General features: G+C 35.9%; 1 protein-coding gene across 2 annotated transcripts; it reads right to left on the bottom strand.

The window, feature by feature from the left end:
* Positions 1-387: 387 nt before the first annotated feature.
* Positions 388-2,723, bottom strand: LOC116110811 (HMG-Y-related protein A-like). Of its 2 annotated transcripts, XM_031397023.1 has the most exons (3): positions 2,467-2,723; positions 1,121-1,606; positions 388-577 (listed from the first exon to the last, which is right to left on the bottom strand). In XM_031397023.1, exons 1-3 carry the CDS (start codon positions 2,515-2,517, stop codon positions 569-571), a joined length of 546 nt encoding a protein of 181 aa, XP_031252883.1. In that variant the 5' UTR covers positions 2,518-2,723; the 3' UTR covers positions 388-568. The 2 variants fall into 2 exon arrangements, with proteins under 2 accessions (XP_031252883.1, XP_031252882.1); XM_031397022.1 differs by lacking the exon at positions 388-577 and having other exon boundaries at positions 759-1,606.
* Positions 2,724-11,931: the final 9,208 nt, after the last annotated feature.

Genomic DNA, 11,931 nt, shown 5'->3' with positions numbered 1-11,931 from the left:
GCTTGCACCAAATATTTTTTTATTTAATTATTATGTATTTTGTAATTTAATTTGTAATGAATGAACACAACATCATGTTTGGAACTTTGGATTGTTGTTAAATACTTAAATCAGGTTAGGATTGTTATTAAATCATGTTGTTGGGATTGTTATTGAGTTTGAATCATGTTGGGTAGTAATTAACTTGTTGAAAATATGAAATTCTTCAACAAAAAAAAAAAAAAAAGGTTTTTTTTTTTAGCAGTGCTGCATCACTGATCCAATCGGCCAGTCCAACTGATTGACTTGTGACCCGGGCAGTAGAGCGAGTTGCCCTCCAATCCGGGTTTTAAAACATTGGGAGGGGTAAGTTAAGGTGATAAAGACATGAAAATCCAATCTTAGTCTTTTTAGTGAGTGGATGTGGGTGAGGGGTCTCCCACCAAGTGCCCCACTTCAACTAAGCATTGTTAATCGTACATTTCATTTAACACAAACATCAATCTATCATTTTTTTACGGTTATTGTTTCTGGTCATGTCAAAACCAGTACGAGGTTCCCATATTTGTCTCCAGCTCCAATCATTTGATTAAAACCACTGCAAACAAAAATCATAAACCAAACACTCTGGATTCAGCAACTCTTTTAAGCAATAACTATGAGCTTTTTGGCATTGCCTGTTCTAGTTAAGACTCACAACAATAAAGAAAAGAACAAGTTAATATGTGAAATTGGCATCTAAGGAGGATCTCAACTTGGACCAGAATTTCAAATTTTCAAAGCTGTCACAATGTTTTTCATACATACAACGTGATTAAATTGATAAATGAAAATCCAAAGCTCTCATGTATGATTTTGCCATTCAATATTTCACCCGAAAACATAAACAAACTTGTGCAAAACATTTGAGACAACAAGATTACTCCAATCATCATTAGCATCAATCATCCTCTACAAAACCTAATGAACTGACTGTCAAAAGCCTCGAACAACTACTACACCATCCAATTCTACATTGCACTTACAACACAATAAACAGACTAACAACACCACCAATTCTACAAACACAGCAAAAACCAACAGACTAGTAAGCAACAACCACCAGTACCGGCAAGATAAGGGTCTATAGTTCAACACTCACTTCGGTCAATGGAGGTTTCACCTTTGGGGGCCGGCCTCTACCTCTTCCTGTCGCTTTCGCTGTAACTGTTGTTGTGGTGCTTCCACTTATCCCACCTGAAGGCTTTGCCATCTTCCGTGGTCGTCCCCTAGGCTTCCCACTTCCGGTTGCTACCTTAGGCTTCACCGGCTTTGGAGGAGCATTGGGATCCTTTGGTGGGCGGCCCCTAGGCCTGGCCGGAGCCAGAACTTTGGCCTGTGCCAATGGGTTCTTTGGCTTTGGTGGTCTACCACGACCACGCCTTGGAGGTGCATTTGGGTCACGTTTCATGTAATTGTTTTTCCAGAAAACTAGCTCTCCAGTTTCCTTCATTCTGTTCAGATGGTGAGCCAGCAGTGTTGTGTGCCCAGGTGGCAACTGCCCATATTTTGATTCAATGTATTTGGATATCGATGTCTTGTTTGAGCCATTCGTCTCATTCAAAGCTTCAATAGCTGATAAAATCATCTATGAAGTACCAAATGGAAACAAATGTAGAAAAACAGAAGTAGAAAACAAAAGTATAGGAAATGTAATTAGTGAATGTAAACATTATAATCTACAAAACTATACTATAAATACACACAACTAAAACAAAGAAAACAAATGCAAATTCAGGTCAAATGAAGACAGATTAACTCTTATATGCTAAAGAAATACTGTATCCATAATTGATGAAAATCATATGCAAATGAAGCAACATTTAGCAATGCTTCTAACGGCTGACATAAATCTTTTTAAGCAGCACTCAAACATTTATAAAGTAAAAGCGTCAAGAGAACACTGAAAATTTATATAAATTCGAAGGGTTCTTTTTTTTTTTTTTTTTATTTATTTATTTTTTTTTTTCCGCTCATTTTATCAAGTAACTAAAATTTTGTTAATTTAAGTTAAAAAGAAATGGTGAAAATTAAGCATTAAAGCTCAAATTTTAATGAGAAAAAAAAATTCCTTTGATATACAAATCCTTTATATTTTTCTACATATCCAACATAGAACATAATTGGATATACCCTTTATATTTTTCTACATAACCAACGTTTGAACATAACTGGAAAAGGCCAGAGATTTGGATGAAATAAAGCTCAATTTTTGTAAGACAAAAATGGCTTTTCTGTTTATTAACAAGAACCGTGAAAGAATGAGCAAACAAATCAGCATATGAAAATTTTCCTAAATTTCCCAGCAACCCATTTGGTTTTCTCAACACAATTTCTACCAAAAAAAAAAAAGTAATCAAAGATGAACACAATATAGATCAATTTAAAGCTAAAAAAATTTGCACGGGTTAACTTTTTTCCCTTAAATTGGGAAGGAATTTTATGTACCTGAGGATAAGGAGGTAGTGTTGGAGGCTTGTTGACCTCTTCAGCTGCCATTAATTCTTCACACTTTGACAAAGAAAAAATGAAAATAAAATAAAAATGAAAATAAAAACTCTCACTCACTCAGTGACCCAGTGACCCAGTGACTCAGTGACTCAGTGAGTCCCCACCAGCTTCAACAAAAACAGCAACAACGGCAACAATTTGAAAACGAAAACAAAAACTAGAAAAGAAGAACTGTAGATTTTGTTGTGAGAAGAAAAGGCAAATATTTGAGAGATGGACTTATAACAAACATGTTGCGAACTTTATTTCTTTGAATGACATGGACGGCTGGTAAACGTTCAGTGGATGATGATCCAAAGGTGTAGGGATTGTCATGATCAGTTCACATGGACTGATGACGTGGCAAGTTATTAATTTTTTTTAATAATTTATGGTTTGGGAAATTACAGGATTATCCATTTTTTGAGGTGTGCTTTTAATAATTGTACATTTGTACCAAGGTTACATGGTCCCCTCATTGTGACAAAATTAAAATTGGATTAAGAAATATAAAGTTGAAAAAATGGTCCCCAATTCCAACATGAAAATTGAGAATCTTGAAATTAAAATAAAGATGTGATGAGAGGTCTTTTTCTTTTTATAATATTATGGTAACATGAAAGGATTCCAATTTGATCTATGAGTTATGGGTTTAATTATTCATTATAGACTCATTTAATTTTAATAATCAATCTATTTTCATATCCGGTATGTGTTTCATTTACAAATTATGGATCTCACCTACTACAAATTATCTTTATTCAGTTTTCCATAACTAATTTTTACAAGTGTCACATTTTTTTTTTTTTTTGGATGATCTGAATTTCCGAGCCAGTTTGCACGTACCTCAACTAATCATCGAGGCCCGTTGAACACTACTTACAAGCCTAATGTTCAAAAGTAAATCACAAATGTGACAAGTGGCTGCAAGGTGGTTTGTAATAGAGAAGAAGGTTGGAATGAAATGACACACTTTTCTTCATTGATAAGCTCCGTATATATAAAACTTTGAGGGCAGATATCCTAAGGCTAACTCAAATAATATCCTAGGACTAATTCAAATATATATGAATATTTATACTTTGAATGATAGCTGAACAAACTAAGATTAAGTTAGTGTTAATCACAAAGAGATTTCTAATTATCTCTATTATGCCCCCTCAAGTTGAAGCTCGTGTTAGAATAGGTGCATTAGAGCCAACGATTTAGCTCTTGTAAACTAATTTCAAATTAATGAATAAAAGGCATCGCTTATTTATGAGCATATATTGTAGCTTATATTTACTGCGCATAAAGAAAATAGTATATGTCCTTAGAAAGGTTGGAACCAGTAACGAGGGAATTAAGTGTTATAAATCTTAATTATGAGAACCTTATGATCACAAGGTGGCCCTTCTTAAACGGTCAGTAGTCATAGTATAAATCTGACCAAGGACAAAGATTATACGGAGAGACTATCATCGCGTTGAACAACCCTATCAAAAGGTAGTGATAGATCTCACATGTCAAGGTTGTGGGTATCAACTTGGTGCAACGCATGGATGTTTACTTGTGCAGGTATACTGGACTGACCCATCGAAGGATTCCACACGAGATGGTAAACCCAGTGTCTGTGGAATATACCTCTTACAAATGGTGGTGCATGTGGTCTTTTGACTAGATATCACTATAGCGCCGTGTGTAAATATCGATGTGATTTGGCACTAGCCTAACATCATCTATTTTAGGGATTACCAGAACAATGGTGATTTGTTACATCGAGAAGTACACTATAACTATGGTGGATCAATAAATGATTCATCACTCCTAGTTAGAGGAGATCTTATCTCGGCGAGATATTTGGTTAAAAAACTACGACCTCAAATCCGTGGCCATGATAAATTCGAGTTGGTGCTCAAATCCAATAGTCTTCAGATTCAAGAACCAAATATAGAACATGTTAAGGTAGCTTTTGTGATAAACACTATTCTTGTGCCTCAAACCTTGATGAGATAAAAGATGATGAAATTGATTGAATTGCACGGTAATCATACTAAAGACAAAGTAAGCCTAAATCGCTCATTCTTTACTTACCAGGGAATCATGATGCCTTGCTAGAGGCCAATCTTGATTGGTGTAAGGAAACACTAATTCGCTTGATGCTTAATTAGTTAGAGAGACATTGCCGGTAAAGTAAAGAGCCTTCGGGTCACACACATATAAGGTAGTTAAGTGAGAAACATAAATAGAAGGAGAATATTGTCCTTGGGCCAAAAAAGGTATCTCGGTAATTTGGGAGTCTAAGGGCATTTTTGTCATTATGGGTGAAAAGGGCACTTTGGTATTTTTGCTGAAGGGTTGACGCCATTATCCAATTTTATTGGGAGAATTTTTAGCAAAATTGGAATTATATTAATTTTAATTAATATGGAGAATATATATTTAATTTAATTAAATATATACTAAAACTCATATATTAAATATGATAAATATATATATATATTAAATAAATAAGAATATTTATTTAATTAGGAGACTATTTAGGAGAGTATCTTAAAGAGATATTATATTCCCTTATATCAAAGATTACAATCTAATTCAAATAAGGATTGTAATCCAATCCAAATAGGAATTAAGGATTCACAATCCTTATTGAACTCTTATTTGGGATTGTCTATATAAAGGGGCATTGGGTTTACTTTAAGAAAGCAATATACATAAAGGTAATTTTGAATTAAAGAGCAAAAAATAAACTCTGCCAAAACCCTAGCCGCCAACCCTAGAGAGAGAAATTTTCTCTCTCTAATCTACCACCTCCCTTAAGCCCTCCGATTGATCTAGCCATCAATCCTAGGGTGATCCCAAGCCTACCTTCATGTAGATATCGATGGACTTACTCCTACATTGGATTGATAGCAACTTGTTTGAAGGATCTAGAGGAGGAGCTATGAACGGAGGTAAAATGACATTACCTTTTATGGTTAATTTTAAGTTAATTAATTTAGTCAACATTGTAATCTTGGGTAAGGGAATCGTGCATAGCAAGAAAATTTTTGTTATTATTCCATGGTTGCCATGACATGGTTCCTACAACTGGGGAAAAGATTCCAATATTGAACTTGAGAGATAAAAATCGAGCCCCTAGAAGAGGTTTGGTAAGGGCATCTGCAAGTTGATCTTCAGAAGAGACATGTGCCACACGAAGTGATCCATTTTGGACCTGATGCCAAATGAAATGGAAATCAATTGCGACATGCTTCATACGCGAATGAAAGACGGGATTTGAAAAAAGTTGAGTTTTCCCAATATTATCACAATAAACCACCGGACAATGAGCAAGCTTAGCACCAAGATCATTCAAAAGATAACATACCCAATTAAGCTCAACAGTAGTGGAAGCAACTGAACGATACTCGACTTCAGTGGATGAGCAAGCAACAGTGCGTTGCTTCTTAGAACTCCATGAAACTGGAGTTCGTCCAAGATACACCAAATAAGCACTTGTAGAGGAGAAGTTGTCCTTGTTACCGGCCTAGTTAGAATCAGAAAAGGCATGTAATGACAAAGGAGAATCACAGTAAAGTTGCAAGCCATCATTCATCATACCACAAAGATAATGTAAGAGACGTTTGAAAAGACCCAATGTTCAATTGTCAATCGATGCATGTATTGAGAGAGCTTATTAACCACAAAGGCAATGTCAGACTATGTAAGTAAAAGATATTGGAGACTACCAACTACAACCCAATACTTAGTAGGATCAGACAAGGAAGAACTAGAGTTTAACATGAGAGCAGGACTGGTCAGCATATGAGTGAGGACTAATTTTGCATCTATCATATGTGTTCGAGCTAGAATATCCAAGATGTAATGTTGTTGAGAAAGAAGCAAGCCATGCTTATTTGGAACAACTTCCACACCCAAGAAATATGAAAGCAACCCGAGATCCTTGAGAGAAAACTAGTGAGCAAGAAGAGCCACAAATCGATTGACTAACTCATCATTGTCTTCAGTGATAATTAAGTCATCAACATAAACGATGAGATACATGATGTGGCCGTTAATGTTAAGTACAAAAAGATATGTATCAACATAAGAATTCTTGAAACCAGATTCAATAAAAAATGTGCGAAGTTTATGATACCAAGTGTGAGGAGCTTAGTTGAGTTGAAAAAATCAAGAGGGATGATCTGGATCAACAAAACCTGGTGGTTAAGTCATACATACAACTTTTGAGAGATGCCCTTGGAGGAAGGCATTGTTGACATCTAGTTGCTAGAGAGACCACCCACGATTCACAACAAGAGTAAGAACAACACAAACAGTGGTGGGTTTGACCACAAGACCAAAGGTGTCATGATAGTCAACTCCCCGACATTGATAAAAGCCTTTGCAACTAAGCGAGCTTTAAACCTATCAATGGAACCATTAGAATTATGCTTAGTTCAAAAAATCCACTTACAACCAACAACATTGTGATGAGAGTCAAAAGGTACTAGCTCCCAGGTTCAATTGGAAACAAGAGCATCGTATTCTTCAAGCATGGCCTAACACCATTTTGGATCTTTGAGTGCATGGGTCACAGTGGTTGGTTCTAGGACATTGGATGGGTTAGCTTTTAGATTGGTTTATGAATGTTATTTCTAGCCTGGGTGGTCATAGAGTGAGTAGGAGGTGGTTGGGGCATTGATGTGTTATGGGTTGATGTTGGCTTGTTGGAAGTAGGGATGGGCACGGGCCGGGGACCACTGTCTTTGGCCCCAGCCCGAAAGCCCGAGGGGATTCCCCAGTCTCGGCCCGAAGCCCGTTCGGGGAATCCTCGAAAAAAGCCCGTTCCCCGAACGGGGAATTCGGGGATTCCCCATTTGGGTTTTTTTTTTTTTTTTTTAAATCCTTAATTTTATGCTTTTATTATTCTTTTCTCCCAATTATATATACCAACCAAAAAAGAAATTAAATATATAATATACATATTAAACATAAAGACCATATATCATCAAAAAAAAAAAAAAAATTAAATCTATAATGTATATATTAAATATAAAAACCATCAAACTAAATTGATCATATTAAATATATAATGTATAATGTTAAATGTATAACTTTTGTTTCATAGTATTATCATATTATATATATATATATATATATATATTACAAATATTTATAATGATTTATTATATTTAATCTAGTTTTATTTATTACCTATTTGTATATAGTTTTATAAAATACTTACACAATTATAATTTGTTATTGTATAATATATAATTGATTTTCAAATATATATATATATATATATATATAAAATATGCGGGCTGCGGCAAAGCCAATCCCGACCCCGGCCCGTCCTCGAATTCAGGGGCCAATATTGGGCCCGATCCTGGCCCATAGCTCGAAATTTTCAGGGAAAATCCGCCCCGTTCGGGACGGGTCGGGGCGGATCCTCGCGGGGGCGGGCTTTGTGCCCATCTCTAGTTGGAAGTAGGTTGAGTATGAGTAGAGGATGTAGTAGGTGAAGAGTCGGCCAAGGTGGTTGTGGATGGAACATCACAATGGGGTGGCTGGGAAGCTTCAACTTTAAATGGTGTAATGAGTGGTGATGTCACAATAGTAGAAGGAATTTTAATCAGTGGTAAAGTCCAAGTGGTAATGGTACTGGGTTGAGGACGAGAGACTAGACTAGAGAGAGATGTGAAGGGAAAAATCAACTCAATGAACTTAACATGCCGTGACACAAATTTTAGAAGTTGATGGATTTAGACATAAGTAAGCAATCTGGGTTAAAGAATACCCAAGAAGACACATGGTGTGGAACATGATTCTAGTTTGTGAGAGGTATAGGGTCTAAGCCAAGGTAACATAGACAACCAAAGACTCATAGTTTGGAATAATTTGGAGCATTGTGAAAAAATCTTTCATAGGGAGACGAGAGATTTAGTGTGGGAGTAGGCATGCGATTGATGAGATAAACAACAGTGATAAAGGCATGAGACCAATATATTAGAGGGAGAGAAGCATGAGTGAGTAAATTGAGACTGGTTTTGACAATGTGAAGATGATGTCGTTTAGGAAAAACCATTGTGCTTGGGTGTGTGAGGTGGAGTAGTGACATGAGATATACCATTAGTGGCAAGAAAGCTAGCAAGAGCGATATATTCTCCACAATTATCATAGTAAAGTGTAGTAATGTTTTTGTTGAAGTGTTTTTCCACTGTATTTAAATCTGATGAATTTATCTTTGACTTCAGATTTTTGTTTGAGAGAATAAAGTCGTATATACTTAGTGAAATGGTCAATAAAAATGACATAATATTTAAATCCATCATGTGAAATAACCGAGAAAGTCCAGACATTAGAGAAAATGATTTCAAGTGGTTGAGAGGAGACAAAAGTGGATTTGGATATTTATGAATTTTATTGCAAAGAAATGAGTTACATGAAAATTCAGATGACATGGAAGAAGATAAACTTAAGTGATAACCGGAAACAGTATGCTTTAAAATTGGAAAAGAAGGATGTCCTAATCTATAATGCCACTCAGATGAATTGGTTTTAATACTGGAAAAAACAAGCAAATGTGAGGATACGACCACTCATATACACCATCTTTAGTTTGTCCCTTCAGCAATGTTGCCTCGGTGCAAAGTTCCTTCACAAAAAACGAAGATGGTAAGAATTCAATTGAAACATTATTTGAGGTGAAAAATTGAGACATTGATATCAAATTCTTTTTCATGCTTGGTACCAGGGGTGTTCAAAAACGGTTAACCGAACCGATTAACCGCTTTCTTGAATTGAACTAGTTTTTCAGTTTAGAAAAATTCCTAAACCGAAACTGAACCAATTTAGGGGGAAACCGGTTTTCCCCTTAAATTAGATTAAACTTTTTTTTTTTATTTTTCCCGAATTAAATTGCAAACATCAACAATATATATCCAAATAAAAATTAAACATTCATACATATCCATTGACAACAACTAACAATACATTAAAAATTGATACAAATAAATTTAATTTAATTTTTATTTTATTTTAATATATATAGTAAATTGGTTTCGGTTAACCGGTTTGCATTTTCACCAAAACCGAAAACCGAACCTAAAATCTGTTTTTTTTAATTCTTTGAACCATAACCGAATCAGTTTTTCGGTTTAGTTATCAATTCTGTTTGGTTTTTTCATTTTTTTGAACACCCTTACTTGGTACACAAATAACATTATTTAAGGTAAAAGTTGTTTGGGGAGTTTTATGAGAAGTGGAACCAGTATGAGTGATAGAAAGGCCTGAGCCATCTTCGATCATGATGTCGTTGGTGTCGGTGTATGGTGCATGAAGTGAAAGGTTGCTCAAGTCGAAAGTGACATGGTGAGAAGCACCACTGTCCAAGAGCCACGACAGAGTGTTGGTAGGATTGGCAGCAAACTGGCGCCAACCCGATGTTGTTGTTACTTGAATTGGGCGACGAGTGCCAACCCATGGTGTTGTTACCTGAGTTGGGCGATGGGTTCCAGCCTGTGGAGGTGCAACTTGCCAGATTGGTTGTAGTTGGGAAATAGGATGACTCAGGTTTTGTTTCTTGAAGGGATGCCTCAAAATTGAGTAATTTCTCATGGAGTTCGTCAAACGCAATGAGAGTATCTCTAGCTTGAATAGCCTGCACCAACTCCTTGCAATCATCGTCGAGGTTGTCTAGAATTTTCGTTGTGAGATCTTCAGTGTCAACCGAAGCTCCGAGGAGAGTGAGTTCATCTACACAAGCTTTGATAGTTTGAAGAAATTTGGTGACACCGTGTGGTCCCTTGGTAAACTTCTTAAACTGGCTTTTTACTTGTCTGATACATCCATGAGAGGGTTTTGCATATGTATTGGCTAGGATTGTCTAGGTTTCCCAAGAGGTTTTGGCTTGAGCAATGAATGAAATTATAGTTGGAGATAGAGAGCTGATGATGGCATTGAGAAGGTCTTGTCGAATTCAGATAGTATAATTTGAATTTGGTGCGGTGGTGTCATTTTGGGTGGTGGTGGTTGCTGAACATGGTTTTGAACCATCAATATAACCGAGAAGGTCGTAACCAACAAAGAGAGTGTGGAGTTGTACCTTCTAAGAGATGTAATTGTTGTTTGTAAGTTTGAGAGGAACTTGAGCTGCAACATTGATGCTGATGAGTGTTTTGTGGGAATCATTGGTGTTGTAAATGGTGGTAGAGGCTGAGAAATTGCTACTGGTGGTGTTTGCTGTCATTCTGACGGCTGGAAATGGTGCAAAAGAGTGGCTTAAAAATTGGAGGTGATTAGGATGAACTTGGCAGCGAGAAAATGGCTGAAACTAGAAAAAAAAAAAAATCAATTGAGGAATTGGACCAGTTAGCTCTGATACCATAACAGAGAAGAAGGTTGGAATGAAATGGCACACTTTTCTTCATTGATGAGCTTCATATATATACAACTTTGAGGTCATATATTGATAAGAGTGTAATTTATATATTTTTATTCCTTTCATATTATATTTTTGTTATGTTTTATGCCTATTTGAGTTGATTAGAGTTTATTTTGTGAGTTTGGCACAGTTGGATAGACTTTAGGAAATAAGTGATAAAAGATTAGGAAATTCTAGAATTTTTGTTATTCTGACCAGTGCTGCGTTTTTCAGGTTTTTCATGGAGTTAGATTTCTCGATTGCAAAAGTGTTCTTCAGAAAAATTAAAGTAAACGAATCAAGCTTTTCAAGAAGGTATTATAGGCGAGAATCTGAGTTCGTTTGGGTCTTCATTAGTTGTTGCAAAACCGGACCTGGAATCCTAGTTGCGGAAGGATTTCCTGGCTGAGTATTGAATCTTCAAATGGGCCTAACTAGAGCGTCAGATATCGAAAGCAGGTGATTCAAAATCCCAGAGTCATCTACACATCCGGGACTACAATTTTTGTGAAGGGACTGAGCCCAGAAAAGATCTTTTACATTGCGAGAATCCTGGTGCAAGCTGGAGACGAATTCTGTTTTCCATATCTAATAAGATTTTGACAAATCTAGAAGTCTATCTTTTAGGAAACGTCTAGGAAAGTAATTTCCGTGATTCCTAGGGTAGAATTAAGGAAAACATATGTTATTTATTGATGAGTTGTTAGGTTAAAAAGGGGGGAGAGGAAAACAACAGGAGTTTTTAGTTTTTTCGGTTTTCTTTTACTTTCTACGTCAAGATGTGAGGCTGATCTTTCTTCTTCAGTTCAAGGGGATTTTGAAGCCTAAATTCATGTCATTGGTGTAACCTAACTTCAGTAACATTATTCTTAATCTCGTTTTTATTGGAATTGTTTATGTTATTCTGTTTTAATTGTTTATAATTTTTGTTTGGGTGATTTAGTAATGGCCTGCTAAATTATTTTATCGGAATTTTATCTGTTAGAATTAGGAATTGTGATCCGTAATTGTCCTTTTTCTATTCAATGGGT

Source organism: Pistacia vera, unplaced genomic scaffold (assembly GCF_008641045.1).
Source record: "Pistacia vera cultivar Batoury unplaced genomic scaffold, PisVer_v2 Contig614, whole genome shotgun sequence".
Lineage (NCBI taxonomy): Eukaryota > Viridiplantae > Streptophyta > Magnoliopsida > Sapindales > Anacardiaceae > Pistacia > Pistacia vera.
This window is presented reverse-complemented; position numbering and strand designations above follow the sequence as displayed.

Coding starts and splice junctions, on each gene's coding strand:
- LOC116110811 (XM_031397022.1), bottom strand. CDS start 2,517: ATGGCAGCTGAAGAGGTCAACAAGCCTCCAACACTACCTCCTTATCCT. Junction 1,607..2,466: donor CACTACCTCCTTATCCTCAG/GTACATAAAATT, acceptor GGTACTTCATAG/ATGATTTTATCAGCTATTGA.